The following is a 19,276-nucleotide window of genomic DNA, read 5'->3' as shown; positions in this document are numbered from 1 at the left end:
AATTACACATTAGAAGTAAGCCGCACCGCACTTAAAAAGTCCTATGTGACAAGTTAGACAAATATTTTTGACAATATTCAAATTCGTGATCTGATTTTTCAGTACAAGAATTATGTTCCACTGACACGATTATCCATCGAGCCCATGCTATATTTTTTTTGAATTAGAAAATAGCTAATGGGATTTGTGGGGTGTGAAAGTGTGGTTGGGAATGCATGCATGCATTATGATATGATGTCTGTGGGTATATATATATATATAGAGAGAGAGAGAGAATGGAATAGATGCACCAAATTGAATAGAAGGTGGATTTCTGATTCAAAAGCTGCAAATAGGCAGTGCATATAATCGTTTACAATTACATACTTCATCTGGTGCTGATGAATGAGTGACTGAGATTACATATTCTCCTTCCATTCCATTCCTTGCTGCGCTGTTAACCCCCCTCCCCCATTCCATTCCAGTTATATATTATTATACTTTATGTTTTAACGTAATAATATCTATTGAAAAGTGACAAAACAAATGTTGAGCACCAAACGTTGTTTGTGGGCAGCCAACATCAAGTCATTCACAACAATAATACATTTAATAAATAAATAAACTTCCTAATGGAATATAATGTTGTCTGGCATATATGCTTCCCATAGTTATATCTCATGCAATTTGCTTCTTAGAATTCTAGCTAGGGGGTATGGCTTGAAGGAGTGGCTATACAAATATACAATTATATATATACTAAAAAAATATTTTTTTAAGTGAGAATGGAAATGCACAGCCATTATCTGATAGTATGCACTGGGTATCACTTTGTGACTCAAGCCGGTAAACGATAAACCAACTTATATTGTTCGACTCGAACTAAGAAGATCAATAGATCACTCAGATTGAGTGTCCATACTCCGAAAAATATTTCTCCCACCACTCTGGCCTGCATTGATTGGATGGAAGAGAACAAAAAAATGGTGGGCTACCCATAAAAACGTACAACAATCAATTAATTAAGTTGGTCTTGTTCCTCAACTTAATATATATGGCCTTGGCCCTATTAGAAATCCGGATTTAGGCCCATTCTCTTTTTGCTACGATTTTGTTGATTTTTTTTATTTTTTTTTTTGGGGTCATTTTCCTTTGCAAAAATTCTCTTTCATCATTGTTAAAGAACATATGTGATGTCCACATGGACAGTTCAATTGGTCACATGGATAAAATTTAGAAAGAAATACCAAACATCGAATCTCATCAGGAAATTTCTTAGCAAAAGTGACGAATGGTAATATTAAAAGTAGTTAATAGAATTACAAAGTTGTCAAGGCATCATCACAAATGGTAAATTATGATATCACCCAAGACTTTTTCAGTATACGTATTATCAGTGAATGAACCCCAATATTACGTAGTACGTAATCAGCAACGGAACAGAAATCAAGGTGCCAATTGTAACCCTGTCACATGTAACAAAATCGATCATTAGTAAAGTCATCTGAAAATTTCGACCACATTAAAAGTAATGTTAATTTTGCATCGTTTCATTTACGGGTAATCGAATTTAATTTTTTGATTATATGTAACGTGAAATTAATTCTCAAAACTTGATGAGTAACTTACGCGGTGCTGAGAATGTCTGCATGGAGTCCATATTCTTTGGCGTAAACGAAGGATGCAAGAGATTGAGGCAGTGCGGCCTAAAAGTTAAAAGAAATAATGATGGAATATAATAAGCCAATTATATATATATATATGTTGCATGCTTGCCTAGTTAGACCATTAATGAATCTTTAATCATAATCTATAATTAAACTACTTTTAATTATGTAACAAAATATATGACGTAGCTTCAAAAAGGTCGGGGTGACTGAGTAAGGGAAGCATGATTCTCATACTGAGAAGTCACGAGTTTGATTCTTATTGCCAATATCCTCTTGGTCAAGCTTATCACATAGGGTCCCCTGTATAGTTTGTCGGATATTACGGAAAACAGAGCATGCAATGTGTGCTTTAATTTGAACACTATTACACAAGACCCCCTCGTCATACAGGACTATTACATATGATCCTTCTTTGTCAAGCCTATAACACAGTCGAATCCGACAACACACAGGGTCTCATGTGTGATTTGCAAGCCATGTTACATAAGCCGGATTACCGTACACACCCTTGTGTGTGGTTACATGCTATATTACACAAGAGTTAGGTATACTATATATACATCGTAATTTTGAATAATGGTGTCGGGTTTTTTGGAAAAAATAAAAATAAAAATAAAAATTTAAGAGCTTAGTGTAATCATACCTGGATGATAGAAATCCTTAGGACATCACCACGCAAACCTAAAACTAGGCAACCAATGAGCGTGGTTGCTGGTCCAACAATGAACCTCAAAACCATCGACAATGCCGTCACACTTGCACCACACTCAACTATGTTCTCTTGTAGTGCAATAAAAAGTCCTACACACAGCCGTCACAAAAGGTATTAATAATAACAATACATTAATCAATTAATTATAATTCTTAATATAATAATTAGGTTCAAGAAATATATATGATATATATACACGTAAGCACATACCCATGCTAAACATGGCAACTCCACTCCCAGCCTTTGACATGATAACAATAGACCCTTCTATAATACTTGGCAGCTGCAAATTCCACCTGGGAAAAACAATATATGTAACCAATTAAGCAATATAAATTTTATTACTTTTTAGACCGTCAAAATAATTATTTTATTAAATTAATTTTTTAGGTTACGAGGATATCCAAATCTCACATATTTATCGACAATGTACACTAAGTAAACCCTACCTGAGTACCTGGCCTGGTGGTGACAGAGGACCACCCGCTCAAACCAAAAAAGCCTATAGATCGCTCACACTTAGAGTGAAACTTTTAACTTCATAGGGTACGAAGTTAATAACCTAACTAACTTAGTTGGGGTATATCGAATTTTTTTTTTTTATGTATATTGCTCTATCTGTCTCATTTTATCAATTTTACTTACTATTCATGGGTTAAACCAACTTTTTCTCTTCTTTTTTTCTTTGTTTATTTTCTTTAGTATTTTTCATTTATTTTTAAATTTAATTTTTTTTTGTGTTTAATAGTCCTTTTAGTGTATTTTCTAAATATATATATAAATTTTGTATACAGATACTAAACTTAATATTATAAATTAAAAATAGCTTCGGTCAAGCATTAAATCAAATACATAAAATGGGATTATATGGTTACCTGCTGGCCAAAAGAGCCCAGAAGAGGCCAAGAAAGCATGCATAGGAATTAGGATTCTGAGCAAGATTAGAGAGAACGGGCATCATTAGTGACAAAACTGACGTGGATTCCGTCGCGGCAGAATCGTCACTATAAGTAGTATTAGTTTCGTTATTATTGTGACTATTATTAGCTTCAACGTCGCCGGCGGCCATCTGAACGGAAGACCCATTGCCGGCGGCGATCCGGGACGACGTCGTAGGGTGGGTCCGAGTAAACCAAAACTGCAACGCAAAGAGCAAAAAAGTGAACCAAACAAGATTCTGAATCACCGCCGCCTGAACAACAAGGTCGGCGCCGGAGTCGCCGTACATGGCCCGGAGCAACGGCACGCCGACAATGAGGGTGTTGGTCAAGGTGGAGAGAGAAAACGCCGTGACGGACGAGGAAAGGGAGCCTTTGTCGGTGAAATTAGCCCACGCGCCGAGGGCGGCGATTACGAGGAATTTGGCGATGACGTCAGCGGAGAGGAAAGGGTAGTTGAGGCGGTAAGGGTTTATATGGGCCATGAACTGGAAGTTGAAGAAAGGGATGACGAAAAAACAGTTGAAACGGTTGATGGCGTCGCATTGGTCGGGTTTGAACATGTGCCACCGCCGGACGGAGAAGTAGCCGAGGGCTAGCGCCACGTACAGCGGCGCCATCGCCACCACCACCTTGTATACGTCCTCCCAACCTATCATTTTGGTGTGGTTTGTATGGATGAATGAAAGAATATGGTTTGGCTTGGGTTGCTTATATATATATTGCGATCTCATGCAGGGTGTTAGTGCATGCTTTATATAGAACTATGTACGTACACATACATACATATATGCATGCATGAATGCATATACATATATATGGATCCTAGCTGGTAAAAATTATAAGGAGATAAACCCGTCTGATTAGATATTCAGGCCGGAAGTTGAACATAAAGTCTTATAATTGTCAAATTAACTGTCTGACCAATTTAGTTGTAATTGCGCGGGCTAATGCACATAATCTTAGCATATATGATATGGCACGATGGGCAACAAATTAGGTACAAAAATCATGCCTCGTCCATTCGATTAAAATCAAACATATGACATTTAGGTATGAGAATTATGTTTCACGCACTCGATCATTCCTTTTGATGATGATGCAAATGATCTTGGCATCATGACATGATGTGCAAGAAATTAAGCATGTAGTATAATGACATCTCGATTGCCATTCTAAATGGGTGGTCATAAGTTCGAACTCCGGTGAGGCTTATAATTTTTGGCTGAAAATGTTTGAAAAAGTATAGAACAGATACTATGAGTTAAAGAATTATGAGTATTTAAAATAAAATAAAAAAAAAAAACTAAAAAACTAAAAACGAGCTTATTGTAATGGAATAAGAATCAATTATTAAAAGAATTGTATTATGTTGTTAAGGAATGGGAATCAATTATTATGACAATTATGCAAGAATATATTACCATATGCTTGATTTGCAATTAGTATATTACTATAATAAGGTATATAAGGGCATTTACATGTACTTATCAAATCACATGATAATATAATATGTTTTTATTCGACCAATGTTTTCTTCCATATTCTTCTATATCTTTCTAGCTTCCTAAATTCTTCATTAATTTAGATAGCGTCACATACGTGTTTTGAAGATGAATGGCAAAACAATATATTAAGGATTTGACTCCTATTCAAATTTAAAAAATAAAATAAAAATGTCTGCTTTATGTTGTGTTTTTTTTTTTTTTTTTTTTCAAATTGTATGAGTAACTCTATGGTTAGTGGGTTAGTGCACATAGGCATGGTGGCTGGCATGGGGTGATTCCGTGCCCAAATTTGAATGTTCCTAATAAACACTAATGTAGCATGCCTGGAACATTCACTACTAGTCGAATCCAAATAAAACACCTATTTATATACCGTGGGCTTCCAACACTTGGCTCTATATTCTCCATTCCTCCTTTTGGTGGAGGTACAATTGGCCAACCCTTAACAGAATTCTGTGGTTAAAACATGACTCTTAATCTGTTATGCAAGTATAAAAAAATATAATATAATTATGAATTCCTTGCTGTCAAGATCTATTAAATGCTTACCATTACGCTAAAAACTATGGCTAATAGCGAAAAAGACACAATTTTATTTCATTATATTTACGTAATAGTCAGTGCCATGTTTCAATGATTGGATGTTAGACTCGGTTCTTCAAGCCGCCGCCCAACAATTGCGCTATTCGTTATATATTTTTGCATAATAGTAAGTACTTGATCCTAATATCTTATGGGTCAGGTATGTTTGCATGGGCTTCATGGGTTGAAGGTGTGTTGGGTCGAACTTATGGGGCAAAGTCGTATGATGATCTAGGTTTGGTTTATACGAGACTTCGAGTCACTTATCTTGATTATTACATACTCTATCAAATTTAAAACATAATAGTCGTGGTAACATAAAAGTTTGCCATATAACTTCATTTTACTTTAAAATCGTTAATCACAATATAATAGGGTGTCAAACATTATATTGAATCAATATGGAATTTTAACTAAAAAAGTCATCATCAGTTGAAAATTATCATTTTCTTCCGACATTACCAAAATTAATGCATTGTGAGTCTGATTGAGCATGAAACCATTTTAGGTTTTATTTATTTATTTTTATTTTTTTTAACAAAGCATTTTAGTATTCGTCTCCGTACAGAATGTTGTACGAGGGAAGTGAGGTTTGGTGGAGGATAAAAAGTAGTGGTCATCAGGGTTTGGTTTTATTGGCGGAAAGTGCAGCATGGTAAAACATAATTAACACCATTTTTTTTAATATAAACACTATTATATTTAAATGCCAACTTGTTTGAAAAAAGATATCTTCAAGTGTTTATACATTAAAGGTCCGTTTGGAAAGCAGGAAAATCGATCACAACACTAAAAACCTTGTTTTCCAAGTTTTTAAACACAACCTAAATGATTGAAACTATTGAGACATATTTATTAAATGCATAAATAGTATTTTGATGTTGCATAGTTAAAAATAATGTTTTATATATAATATTGCCCCATGATGTGACAAATTCTGTCAACATTACATTAGCTTTAATTTTATCTGTTATATATTTAAGAGTATATATTTAAGGAAAATTTTGCAATACCTTTAGAATAATGACACTTTAATTCAATACTAGAAAGTTGTTAATGTGTTTTCCTTCTTTCTTTTTCTTTTTCTTGTTTTTAAATCACTTTTTCTTTCTTGTAAGTAAACTACTTCAACTCTTGTTCTCATATATAAGGGTTATTATGAACTTGTTTTCGTGACATAATCAATTTTTATAGCATGTTTAGTTGGAAAAAATTAGAATTTCACCCAACTTAATTTACACTTAATTTTGAAATTAAGTAAATTCCATTGTTTAGTTGCAATTTCCTCATTTTGAAAAAATTAGAATCTCATGCCTCTACCGTCCCTCCTTCCCGGTATTTCAATTCTACATTGGTTGTGATCGAAGAAAAAATATATCTTTGAGATTAATTTTCACATTTTTTTTCTAACCTAAAAAATACGAATTGAGACATATTACTCTTCTATGATATTTTTTGAATGTAAACATTTAAAAAGTTTAACAATTTATTATATTTAACTAAGTTGTGTACTTTTATTTTTTTATGATTTTTTTGAATGTGAGCTTATGAAACTTAATGTTGCTAAATTTTGGGAACTATTAAATATGTTCTAGTGATACATGTATATATTCAAAATGTCCAAATACAATTGCATTGCATTATATGGCAAATTATACCATGGACCAAGGTCTACCTTGCATTGTAGAACCTGATTCAAAAATAAGCTTCAGATTCTGTATCTGCAGTTGACCATTTCTGTACTTGTATCTATTATATTATGTTTCAGCAGTTATCAAGTTATGTTTTTACATATATAGAAACTATTAACTGTGCAAAATTTTTATATCAAGATTGACAATGCAATATGAACCATTATCCATGGTATAACAATTGACATTATATATAGTTTAAATTCTCACCTCATTCTCACACTATTCTATGAAATTGCAATTATTTTTTCTCTGTAATTCTTCCTTGCAACCGTATTAATATTTCATTCTCAATCTGATTAGTGATTATGACATGACCTCTATCTAGGTCCAAAACCAACAAGATCGTGGTCATAGTTTGTTGAAATCCCAAATCCTATTTAAGCTATTCAAATGGCCTGGGGTTTGGTAAGGCCGGCACGGTGGTGGCGCTAAAAACCGGTAAAAAGCGGAGGGCCGCCACGGCCTATATAGGTGGATGGTTCATAAAAACCAACGGCGGCACCACCACTTAGAGACTAACACCTAAGAAAGCAGATCATCGTATCAGAGACCTTCCACTATAGTCAAGTCGCGACAACTGCACATATACGTGGAACGGACCACCTGAACACCAAAACTACCTAAACTTGTCTTCCACTCCATTATTTAATTTATATTAAGGAAGGTTAAAAACTTTTTTGGATGGAACTGTTAGAATAATAACCAAAAATTTTAAATTTAATCAGTTAAATATGTGTAACCTGTGCTAATTTACTTGTAATCTTTTGTTGGCCACGATAACATAGGTTGGTTTAACGCATGCATGCATCGTGGTCCTTTGTTGAATAGAATAACCTAGGTTGGTTAACCCATTGTAGTAGTCATTTATCGATTAGGGTAACCTAGGTAGTTTACCTCATTTTAGTCCTTTGCCAGCTATTGTAACATAAGCTAGTTTATCTCCTTACGGTCTTTTGCCAGTTAGGGTAACCTAAGTTGGTTTACTTTCTTGTAGTCCGATCCTTTCTTGGTTAGGGTAACCATGGCTAGTTTACCTCTTTTTGAGTCTTTATCTGCTAGGGTGACAAGGTGGGCTTTACCCATACATTCAAGTAGTTGCTTACAACCTTTCTAGTAAATTAAAAAATAAAATAAAATTTTAATGAAATAGCTTTAATTAGCTACATGGAAATCGGTGACCTGGTTCATCTCCTTATTGTGTTCATTAATTTACCAATTCAATTAGGGTAAAACATGATAGTTTACTTCCTTGTGATTCTTTGTCAACTGTAGTCACCAGGCGAACTTCACCAACGGCGCACATTCTAGTAGAAGCTACGGATTCTTTTGTAGATTTTAAAAAAAAAAACAAAACAAAACAAAAAAACAAAAATAAAATTTAAGAAAATGGTTTTATTAGGTACATGGAAATGGGTACTTTGGAATGCAGATTGAATTGTATTGTGGATTTCCATTCACAAAAAGTTAACATTTCTTTAATTTAATGATTCCCTTAATATACCTTTTTCTTTTCATTAGTTTATCACTTCATAATGATGATGATGATAGCCAGCCCTACAATTTGTATGCATTGCTTGTAGTGTTCCCACACATATAACTTATTGTTATCTTTGCCCTTCTAGTTGCCATTACACACAAGCAATCTCCATTTCAGCAGTGTATATTCAGATTTTTTTCAAAGGGAAGAAATTGTTTTTGTTGGTTAATTTATGTCAAAAAGTAATAGAGGTTTAATGGTGTTTGGAAAAATCTTAAACTTATACTTTTGCTTCTTTTTGTTGTATTGAAAAAATGTTGTGTAAAACTATAGTTTGTTCTGTAATGTGTTAATTTCAAACCCAATAGCACCACTAAGTATATAAATACAAGAAAAAAAATAGGATAAGCCGGGCGGAAGCTCATGACTCTGAAAAATAATTCGGAATTGAATAAGTATTTCATTGTTCATTGATGTATATTCTTTTCGCAAACTAAATAATATAATGGAATAGACAATTTTTTTTTTGGTGTACTCAAAATTTTTACCGTCAAACACGGGCTAATTCCCTCGCTGAATTGTAGGCACCCCTTTAAGTGGGACAGCTGACCTGAAAATTTAAGACTACTCCATACGACCATACCCAATGCCAAGAATCGAACTCTTAACCTTTAATTAAGAATGAATGAATCATTTGTCACTCAATCACACCTCAAATTTAAATTTAACGCAAATATTCAAACATCGAACCCTAAACGTGTGTAAAACGAGTTTAGGCGTCACCTCAGCTATGTACATTATTGTGGGGTTAGATTAATTAGATTATATATATTTTATATTGTTAGCTAAGATAAGAATTGGAAGATGGATGTGACAGAATTAAAGTGGCTAGGTGGACATGACATGTATAGATTATATTGTGGCTTGTCCAGTCATGATGATATTTATACTTCTCAGTTTACAATTTAATTAATTTGTTCTAAGCCTTACAATTGTTTAGTGCATGCTTCTGTAATTGCATATAGTTCCTGAGTTGCAGGCCTCTCCTTTTCTCTTTCCTTCACTTTTTTTCCCTTATTAATTCAAAAATTGAGAAAATTTTAGTTTTGATCCTATGACTATTAAGGTGCTGTTAGCTGCAGTATACAACTTTCAAAATTATCAATTTAGTACCTTAACTATTTAATTTTTATCAATTTTAATCAGTCCGGCCAATGATCACGTTCCCCGTCTTTAAAGATCCTCACAAAGGAATTGGTTCGCTTCTCACTAACGACATTATTAAAAGTTGTTTGACCTTAATTTTTATACGTACTCTTTTTCGTTGCGCCAATACAAATTATATAATTTTTAATTCATAAATTTATTTAAAAAAAAAAAACATGCATTATGGAAAGTATATATATCACACAATCAGGATATATCTTCAAATTCCAATGTCTCTTTTAACTCATTTCCGTCTGGGAGCAAAACACGCCATGTTTAGGGCCTGCGTGACAACATATGCAGTTCGAAAGTAAGGGAATTGGACATGAACAAAAATAAAGGTTGTTCTTTTCTGTTTGGTTGGGGGAGATCCATGTTATTGGAGGAATCTCCATCCTTAAAGATTCGAATCTCTTCTTTTATACCTCAGATTTCCTAAAGAAGTATATCTTAAAAAGGAGGTGAATTTGAAGTTGGCCAAATTCCTAAATGATTTCAAATTCTTTTTTGCACAAGAGGTCTTCATAATCACTAATTGGTCAAAGTTCCTTAATGACTCCTTAACTTTCCAATGGCTCAGGGTTCATACCCCCACATTGCTAAATCTCTTCTCTTTTAAGGTAATTCTCCTTGAACTAAGTTTTACTTGAGATATACCGTGAACCATTGATATACATCTTCATGTTTAGTGTACTAAATTTTAATTTTTAGCATACCATCTAAAAATAGCATATAATACATTAAAATATACTAGGAATGAACGTCTATCAATAGGCCAACTTACAATATAATTTGGGTCATGGTTCCCAATATAATTTACCAAATTCATGTAGTACCTGTTGCAAGTGGGAAACTATACCATGAACCCACCTTGCATTGTAGGCCCCGGTCCAAAAATAATCTTCAGATTCTGTATCTGTAATTAACACATTATGTATCTGACAGTTTCTGTACTTGTAGCTATCATATTATGTATCAGCGATGATCAAGTTATTTGTTTATATGTACAGAAATGGTTAACTAGGTACAAAATTTATTAGAGTTTACAATACAATATGAACTTTGGTCCATGGTATAACAATCGGTTACAAGTCCAAAATTACACTGGATTGGGCCATTCGAAAAAGCCTAATAGGGCTGAGATGATTAGCGGCCCAGTTAAAATGGGCAAATTTGGTCCAGTATACAAAATGGGCTAATTTTTGAAGCAAAAAATGGGCTTATTATAGCCGTTGGGCAGCCATGGGAGGCCCTCAGAGCAAAAATGGCGACGAGCTTGTTTCGTTCTCGCGCTATCCACTTCCACCTCCCTAACGCCGCCGTTCTCCGCCTCTTCTGTTCCACTACCGCCGGCGATGACCACCACTATGAATTCTCCTCCGAAACCGACGATCTCAAGCCTACACTCCCCCAAATCGAGCCCTCTCCCGACGCCGATTTGGTCTCTCAGATCCTCCTCCAACACCACAACCCCTTCCACCCCATGGAATCATCGCTTCAGCTCCGCGGCATCGCTCTCTCCCCATTCCTCATCCACCAAACCCTCCTCCGTCTCCGACACTCCTCCAAAATCGCCTTCGCCTTCTTCCACTTCTCCCAGTCCTGCCCCGATTCCCCTATCGACGCCGCCGCCTTCAATCTCCTCATCGACATCCTGTGTAGAGTCCGTCAATTCGACGCCGCGTGGCAGCTCATCATTCAGATGGAACACCGCAAAATCTCCCCCAATTTCACCACTTTCTATCTCCTCATCCGGCGACTCATAGCCGCTGGGTTAACTCGCCAAGCAATTCGCGCCTTCAGCGAGATGTATATTTTTATAGATAAAAACGGCGAGGACGAGGCCGGCGTCTGGAATTCCTACTTTTGCTATCTTCTCGACTCCCTCTGTAAGTACGGGCACGTGAGAGTGGCTACTGAGTTGTTCAACAAGGAGAAATGGAGGATTAGTGTGAATTGCAAAATTTATACAATTTTAATATATGGCTGGTGCAAGGTGAAGAAGATAGAGATGGCGAAGTCGTTTCTCGGGGAGATGATTAGCAAAGGGATAGATCCGAATGTTGTGACGTATAATGTGTTGTTGAATGGGATTTGCAGGAGAGCCAGTTTACATCCGGATGGGAGGTTTGAGATGGTGATTCGGGACGCAGAGAAGGTGTTCGACGAAATGCGCCAGAGAGGGGTCGAGCCTGATGTTACAAGTTACTCAATTTTACTCCATGTGTATAGTAGGGCACACAAGCCAGAGCTATCCCTAGAGAAATTGAGGATGATGAGGGAGAAGGGAATATGCCCTAGCATAGCATCATATACATCAGTGATCAAGTGCCTGTGTTCTTGTGGGAGAATTGAGGATGCAGAAATTTTGCTTGAAGAAATGGTGGGCAGTGGAGTCACCCCCATAGCAGCCACTCTCAATTGCTTTTTCAAGGAGTATAGAGGCCGGAAAGACATCGATGGGGCGTTAAAGTTGTATGGTAGAATGAAAGATGGCTCCTTGTGCTCACCTAGTGAGACCACACACAACATATTATTAGGGATGTTTGTGAGCTTGGGAAGATTAGGGCTTGCTAGGGAGATTTGGGACGACATGAAAGGCGGCCCCATAGGCCCGGATTTGGATTCTTACACCTTGATGATCCATGGACTTTGTAAGAAGAAGAGGTGGAGAGATGCTTGTGAGTTATTCATGGAAATGATAGAGAAGGGGTTTCTCCCACAGAAGGTTACATTTGAAATGTTGTATGCAGGGTTAATACAGTCTGATATGTTGAGAACTTGGAGAAGATTAAAGAAAAGACTTGATGAGGAATCCATAAGTTTTGGCTCAGAGTTTGAAGGATATCATTTGAAGCCTTATAGGAGGTAACAATCAGATAGTCCATGAAATGCATGCTTGAGAGTTGAGATCCAAACTATAGAAACACTACACTTCTATTGAATGTGTTTTTGGTAAGGGATTCAGATGCCTGAACTGAACCATTATGGATTTATGGTTGTTTTCAAGATGGTATTCTTGGCTTGCCTACAACTTCTCTAGAATAGCCACACAATTTTATGCTATTTATCTCTCATACTTGTTTTCACATAAAGATTGAGGCTTTTGCTCAAAAAGCCCTCTCCTTTTTATACCTTTCTTTGGCTTTTAATGAAGCAGCACATGGCTACTGAATTTGATGGGGATGGATCAAGCAACATTGTCTTTTAGTTTTTACAAAGCCAATCATCTCTTCAAGAAATCACCATAAAAGCCAAGATTCTACAAGGGAGTCTTTTGGACAAGCCAAGAATCTGACTGGGACAAGAAGAAAAGAACAAGATTCTGGGTAGTTCTTGAATTAAACTATTTGACAATCACATGGGCATCGAAACATGCTTTACACTTGACGAAATCCCCCGGGATCCAAATGAAACAGTACAAAGTGTACCAAAACTCGAAAACCCGAGGACTTCAGATTGGAACTGGCAAGGAGGAGGTCATTAGCTTGCTTACCTCTCATCCAAGACCAGGGCGAGCGACAAGGCAGCCAAAACGGAGAAACCAAATGGGTATTTACAACGAAAATCTGCGTTTAAGTTAAGAATGTCTCTAATCAAAGCTTGAAGATCGGCTCCATCTGCCCCGCAAATAATCATCTACAGATATGTTTTGGTCGGAGCTGACCGAAAGGGAATCATCCTCCAAATTTAACAATGCGAGATTAATAAAAGATTGGATGCTCGCTGCTGCAGGCTGTTCACCGCCAACATCATCTACTTCATCGCCACTATCGAGTTGTTGCCTCGCCCATTGAATTGTTTCGGGCTCACCTTGGAGAAGTTTTACAACCTGTTTGAATTTGCACATGCAAGCAAAGACGATCTACTTAGCAATACATCGAGGAGTGAAAAACGAGGATTCAGAATTTAACCTAAGTAGTTCACTTACAATGTCAATTTTAGGACGAAAAATAGGTTCTCTTCTGATGCAAAGTGTTGCAGCCAAAACCATTCTGTCAAACTCGTCGTGGTCATATGCATTAAGCAAGCTCGCATCTAGCAACTCTGTAGCTTTTCCATTCTTCAGAATTTGTTTTGCCTGAATGTACACTCAAAAGTTACAAGTAAATAAAAACCTAATTTCCCGACAAACTCAAAGATAGCTACTTGTGATTACATAGAAAATCAAGTGGATCCGATTTCAAATTCAACGAGAAAAGGAACTCACCCACAGCACCAAGCTTTCTTGGCCCTTGGCGTTTGTGTTATCAATCGGCTTTTTACCCGATAAAAGCTCAAGCAAGACAACACCTAATGCGTATACATCAATTTTCTCGTTTATTTTTCCATGCACAAAATATTCCGGAGCTAAATATCTGCAAAGCGGAAAGGGTTATTAGCCAGACCCGTAACGGATTTGAAATTGAAGAGACGAGAATAAACTTACCCAAATGTTCCAGCAACATCAACACCATCTAAGTGGAACGAAGAACTTGAAGCAGACGTTGCAAGTCCAAAATCGGACAGCTGAAAGACCAAAAATAAATGTTAATATCTTGTCATGTGTGTGTGCCTCAATGTTGAACAAATAACTCGTTCGAAGAAAAAAGGCAGCACCTTTGGCTCAAAATCATTTGAAAGGAGAATATTCGACGATTTTACATCCCTATGAATCACGGGTCCATTAGTCGAATTGTGCAAATGGTCCAACGCCTTTGCAACGCCCAAGGCAACCTTGTATCTATCCTGCCAACCAAACGAATCCCCAACGTTTCGAGTACCTAGTTCAAAACATAGTAAATCAGCATATATAGTAAACCAAAAAGCCTCAATACGATGCATCAATACTATGAATACCATGGAGGTTATCTTCAAGGCTTCCTCTGGATAACAGATCGTAAACCAACAAAAGATTGTTCTCTTCAAGGCAGAACCCAAAAAGCGAAATAATGTTTTCGTGATGCAAAGCTGTAAGAGTCTCTATTTCGGAGCAGAATTGCTTCTCCAAATCTTCCGAGGGCTTCAAAATTTTCACTGCCAGTTCCTTCCCATCGGGAAGGCATCCTTTGTAAACCTTACTGCTGCCGCCTTTGCCAATCAAATTCTCTGAAAAGTATTAATCACGAATAATCAGCCCGAGAAAGCAATAAGCACATGTTGCAACAACCAAAAGTTTGATAAATTAAAGCCACACACCAGACACGAAATTAGACGTTGCAGACGAAAGTTCTTGGTAGCTAAACAATCTGCAAACCGACGAATACTTTTCACAAACACCCTCTAATTCCTTAGCGATTAGAGAGGCATGACTCGGGGCGGGTACAATTGTGCCATTCTTTTCATCGGAATGGCACTCGCCATCTCCCGATATAATTTGCTTCTGATCAGGGTAGACAGCCGGGAATGATTGTCGCCCTCGTAGCTTCAGAACCCATTGAACTACAGACAACTTTTTCGCAGGCGAATTCCCAGACTCTTTCTGGGTTTGAAGAAAAACCCTTCTAAGCAATGTCCACCCTGACTTTGTTTCAGGCACATTCACAACCCTCACAGGAACCAAAGCCATGGAATTACACTCAGCACCCAAAGGGCTTTTAGTGAACATCTTCCTCCTCTTAAACCTCGATTCCGCCATGTTCTGAGGGCACAATTCATGCCCAATTGAACCATTATTGGGTTCACTTTGGAAAGCCACCTTCCCATTATTAACAGCAAGAACTGAGATGCTCTTGTCAACATTCCTGGCACAGTACTTTGCAACTGACACCGGTGACCGGACCGCGCGGCAGCTGCCGGAAGTGCCCACAATCAGATCCGTAGCTCTGTAAGTCTTTGCCTCCCGGGCAAGAATTTTCCGGGCCGGAGCCCCTCTGCACACCCGGAGCTTCAGATCAACCTGTAATTCAAGATTTGGAAAAAAGATTAAAAGTTTGAATACCCATTAAGGCTAAGATACAGACACTATTGAGATTATGGGACAGAAAGTAAAAAAAGATGAAAACTTTGAGTGCCCATTAAGGCTAAGACACAGACACTGTTGAAAATATTGGACAGAAAGTAAAAAAAAAGACAAGATTTAATTGTGAGACATACCCAACAGAGATTGGCTGGGGACAAGTGTATTCAGTGAAAGAAAATGGGAAAAAAACCAAAAATAAAAATAAAAAATCAATCTTTAAGAAAATGCACCTGCTTTAAGTTACAGAAGCCTTCATAAGCAGCCAACACAGAATCAAAGGTTTTCACCAGTCTTAGCATCTCCGATTTATCTGCCGCCCAGAAAAAAATAGTAAGAATTAGAGGGAAAAAGCACAGGGGAATTAAAATGGTACTCCGAATACTAAGAAACGTGAGGTGAAACGAAAAAAAAAATGATGTTTTTTTACCTGTGTCGGGATCGAGAACGTGGAGAGCAATGATGCGATCTCCGGTCTGGGCTACCTTAACCAACGCCCAAGTCAGAAGCTCTTTGCTCCGAGAATCCATTTTCACTCCCACCACCACCACCGCCCCTCCTCCCCCAACATTGCTATCAGTACATTCCCCGGCGGCACAGTTTCCGGTGAGTTTCATCGTCGGTGCTGAAACGGCGTCGTTTTGCGTGCTGCTTTGCTTTCTTCTTCTTCTCTCTCTCCTCTGTTTGGGAGAACTGAGAAGAGAAGAAAGAGAGTTTTGGTTTGTTTGTTTTCTCTCTCTAAAAGGGCAAAAGTGCAGTCATGAGTAGATTCTGGGATGTGTCGCTGGCGGGCATGGACGTTGGGAAAGTGAGGAAGGAAATTATGGAGCTTAGCTTTAATCGTGTCGGGGAAGATTAAATAACTAATCCGTACTTAATAATGCTGAGTAATCATATGCTGTATGCATGCCCACCTATCTTACTCTTATGTGCTCTTCTTCTAATAAGGTAACACATCCAATCCTCAAAAAAAAAAAAAAAAATTTAAATCAAGATCATACCTACTTGGCAACTTGTAACTTGTAAGTTGTAAGGGTATCCTTAATAAGAGAATTTTGCTTATTTTTTTGCAAGCGGTAATCTTATGTGTAGGAGCGAGGGTGAAGAGAGAGTTTCCCTACAAAGTATTGGATTTTATCGGACTCGTGGGACCCACCAAGAAAAAACAAAATTTCGCACCATCCTTGCGTGAAGCGCAACAGAGTGTTAAATAGTTTGTACCGAGTTATCCAAACTTAATATATGAGTTTAGGGTTAGATGTTAGTGTCTGGTCGAACGATTACGAGCATAATTTGATAGAACCGATGGTCAAAAGTCCCCTCTCACGTGCATTTAATGTGCGTTATATAGGTGAATATGGGGAACACATGACAGACTCTCAACATGCTTGCCACGTGCTAAAAGTGGATTTCGCGTCGACTTTATTACGGCAAGGTGTCCATACAGAACTAACCATTTACGTGATTATGATGTGACAACATTTCCTGATCAAATTATGATGATCATCGTATCACTTTCGAATGCCTATTTCATGTACTCTTCCCAATCGAAATCATAGGCTTCACGATCTGATGTAGACCGTGGCTCGGTCAGTATGAATCTTGCTGTCGATTACCAAACGTAATCCAAGTAAAACGAGATATATTACCTATCAAATGGCTTGGGTATAAAAATCTCTTACATTATGGTTTTTTTAATATATATCACAAAATTTTATTTTTATGGAATGGAATATAACGACATATAATTTTACTAGTTTTTAGTATAAACTAAAATAAAATATAATGAACACTAAACTTGTGTGACCTTGATATGAAATTCATGCATGTTCTACTCACTTGGTCACTCTGTTTTAGGTATTATTATTATTATTATTATTAACTTTATAGTCATTAATTGTCCCTAATCATATGATTTAGATTTGATTAAGAAAAGTATTCATTTGATTAAGGAAAGTATTCATTTGACCAATTAACTAAACATGTAATCATGTCCACTCCAATGAGTAATAATTTGCACATGTGATGTGATCTCTTATCAAATTAAAACAATAACCTATAATAATAACAACAATAATAATCAATTAGCTTATGATCCAAATAAAATTATCAGAATTCGATTCTCTAAATAAAGTTTTTATTTAAAATTTTGTTAATAGCATAGTAAGTATTTTCTCTTTATAAGAACTAAATAAAGTTGGTGTTTTAACATTAATAGAAGCAACCTAGTATACTAATGCTGCTTCCACAAGGCAGCACCAATTCTATGGACTATGGAATAATATATTAAATTATTAATCCAATTAACAATAAATTAAAGGAACAATTTGAAATTAAATATAGTAACCAACAAGTAGCTAGCTATCTACACTTAGTAATTTACTAAATCTATAGAGTTAGCATTTATAAGTTTAAGTGGCAATTTGACAAATTGATGGCTTATTTTTATTTGATCACATATTTTATTAATTAGTGAATTATATTATGACATCAATTTTATTCAAAGGTTTAACATAGTTGTATTCACAAAGTTTGAACTTAATACTTCTTATTAAGTTTAAAGAGATCAATATCATCTTATACATATTTTCACAGAGTCATGCTCAAAGTTGATGCGTTTTTTTTTTTTATTTTTATCTAACCGCATATTTTATTAATTATTTAACTGGAATCATACATCGAGATTATAAGATAATTGTATTTGTTGAGTTTGAATTTGATACCTCTTATTAAGTTGAAAGATATCCATGTTAGCTCATACATAACCTTATAGGGTCATGGGTCAAACATAATTGACAAGTTGATGGCTTTTCAACGGAGTAAAAAATGGATTTGTAGAAATAATTTAACAATTTTCAACTTGTTCAATTTAGCCATTTGGATGAGCAAAACGGCAAAATTATATATTATTTGTTTAAAAAAAAAAGTCAAATACTAACTTTAAATTTACACTATGTAACAAGCTAAGTTTCAAAACTTTTGTTTATGAAAATTAAGGCTAGAAAAAATATAATATAAAATCCATATGTTGAATACAAAAATTAGTACAGAGTGTGTTTATTCACTGAAACATGTAATGATTTATTATATAACTTTTGATTCATACTAAAAATATTAAAATTTAACTTTCCATATACTCAAAGTTGTATACTATATATCTTATGGTGGAGGGTTTAATTAGTTAAATCTTATAATCGAATATCAATTTGATAATTACGACATAGTCAAGAGACCAAAACATTCTTAATTCTTAAAACTTTTTTAGAGGTTATTTCTCTCTTTTTGGACAATTAATTTGATTAATGTGACTTTATTGCAGTTTATGTAATTGTTTTTATCACTGTTTTTTTTTTTTTAATAAAGTTGACTAAATGACTAATCAACCAACAGTGTAACACAAAAATTGATACTTTTACTAAACAAGGGGAATGACACAAGATGCCTAGTTAAAAGTATCCAATCTTGGAAAGGGTGGAATGATGTGGAAAAAGAGGTCAAAATGGAATAATAACTTTTACTTATTATTAAAAAAAAAATGATTGCAATGGTCCACAACTGTGTTCATGACTTTG

General features: G+C 35.9%; 3 protein-coding genes across 4 annotated transcripts; 1 reads left to right on the top strand and 2 right to left on the bottom strand.

Moving 5' to 3' along the window:
• Positions 1-1,239: 1,239 nt before the first annotated feature.
• Positions 1,240-4,015, bottom strand: LOC115997316 (auxin efflux carrier component 5-like). The gene is made up of 5 exons (XM_031236856.1): positions 3,237-4,015; positions 2,572-2,657; positions 2,293-2,450; positions 1,609-1,685; positions 1,240-1,445 (listed from the first exon to the last, which is right to left on the bottom strand). Exons 1-5 carry the CDS (start codon positions 3,956-3,958, stop codon positions 1,373-1,375), a joined length of 1,116 nt encoding a protein of 371 aa, XP_031092716.1. The 5' UTR covers positions 3,959-4,015; the 3' UTR covers positions 1,240-1,372.
• Positions 4,016-10,888: 6,873 nt separating this feature from the next.
• On the top strand, positions 10,889-13,900 carry LOC115996559 (pentatricopeptide repeat-containing protein At2g13420, mitochondrial-like). 2 transcript variants are annotated; one of them, XM_031235835.1, is made up of 2 exons: positions 10,889-12,634; positions 12,927-13,900. In XM_031235835.1, the coding sequence occupies exons 1-2, from the start codon at positions 11,031-11,033 to the stop codon at positions 13,015-13,017; spliced, it is 1,695 nt and encodes a 564-aa protein (XP_031091695.1). In that variant the 5' UTR covers positions 10,889-11,030; the 3' UTR covers positions 13,018-13,900. The 2 variants fall into 2 exon arrangements, with proteins under 2 accessions (XP_031091695.1, XP_031091696.1); XM_031235836.1 differs by having other exon boundaries at positions 10,890-13,900.
• On the bottom strand, positions 12,996-16,533 carry LOC115996558 (proline-rich receptor-like protein kinase PERK14). Its single transcript, XM_031235834.1, has 9 exons — positions 16,135-16,533; positions 15,938-16,017; positions 14,945-15,644; positions 14,606-14,854; positions 14,366-14,529; positions 14,196-14,275; positions 13,977-14,124; positions 13,698-13,847; positions 12,996-13,598 (listed from the first exon to the last, which is right to left on the bottom strand). Exons 1-9 carry the CDS (start codon positions 16,319-16,321, stop codon positions 13,359-13,361), a joined length of 1,998 nt encoding a protein of 665 aa, XP_031091694.1. The 5' UTR covers positions 16,322-16,533; the 3' UTR covers positions 12,996-13,358.
• Between the last annotated feature and the right edge of the window lie 2,743 nt (positions 16,534-19,276).

This window comes from Ipomoea triloba, chromosome 11 (assembly GCF_003576645.1).
Source record: "Ipomoea triloba cultivar NCNSP0323 chromosome 11, ASM357664v1".
NCBI classification, from domain to species: domain Eukaryota; kingdom Viridiplantae; phylum Streptophyta; class Magnoliopsida; order Solanales; family Convolvulaceae; genus Ipomoea; species Ipomoea triloba.
Note: the sequence above shows the minus strand (reverse complement) of the source record. Positions and strands in the feature narration are given on the sequence as shown.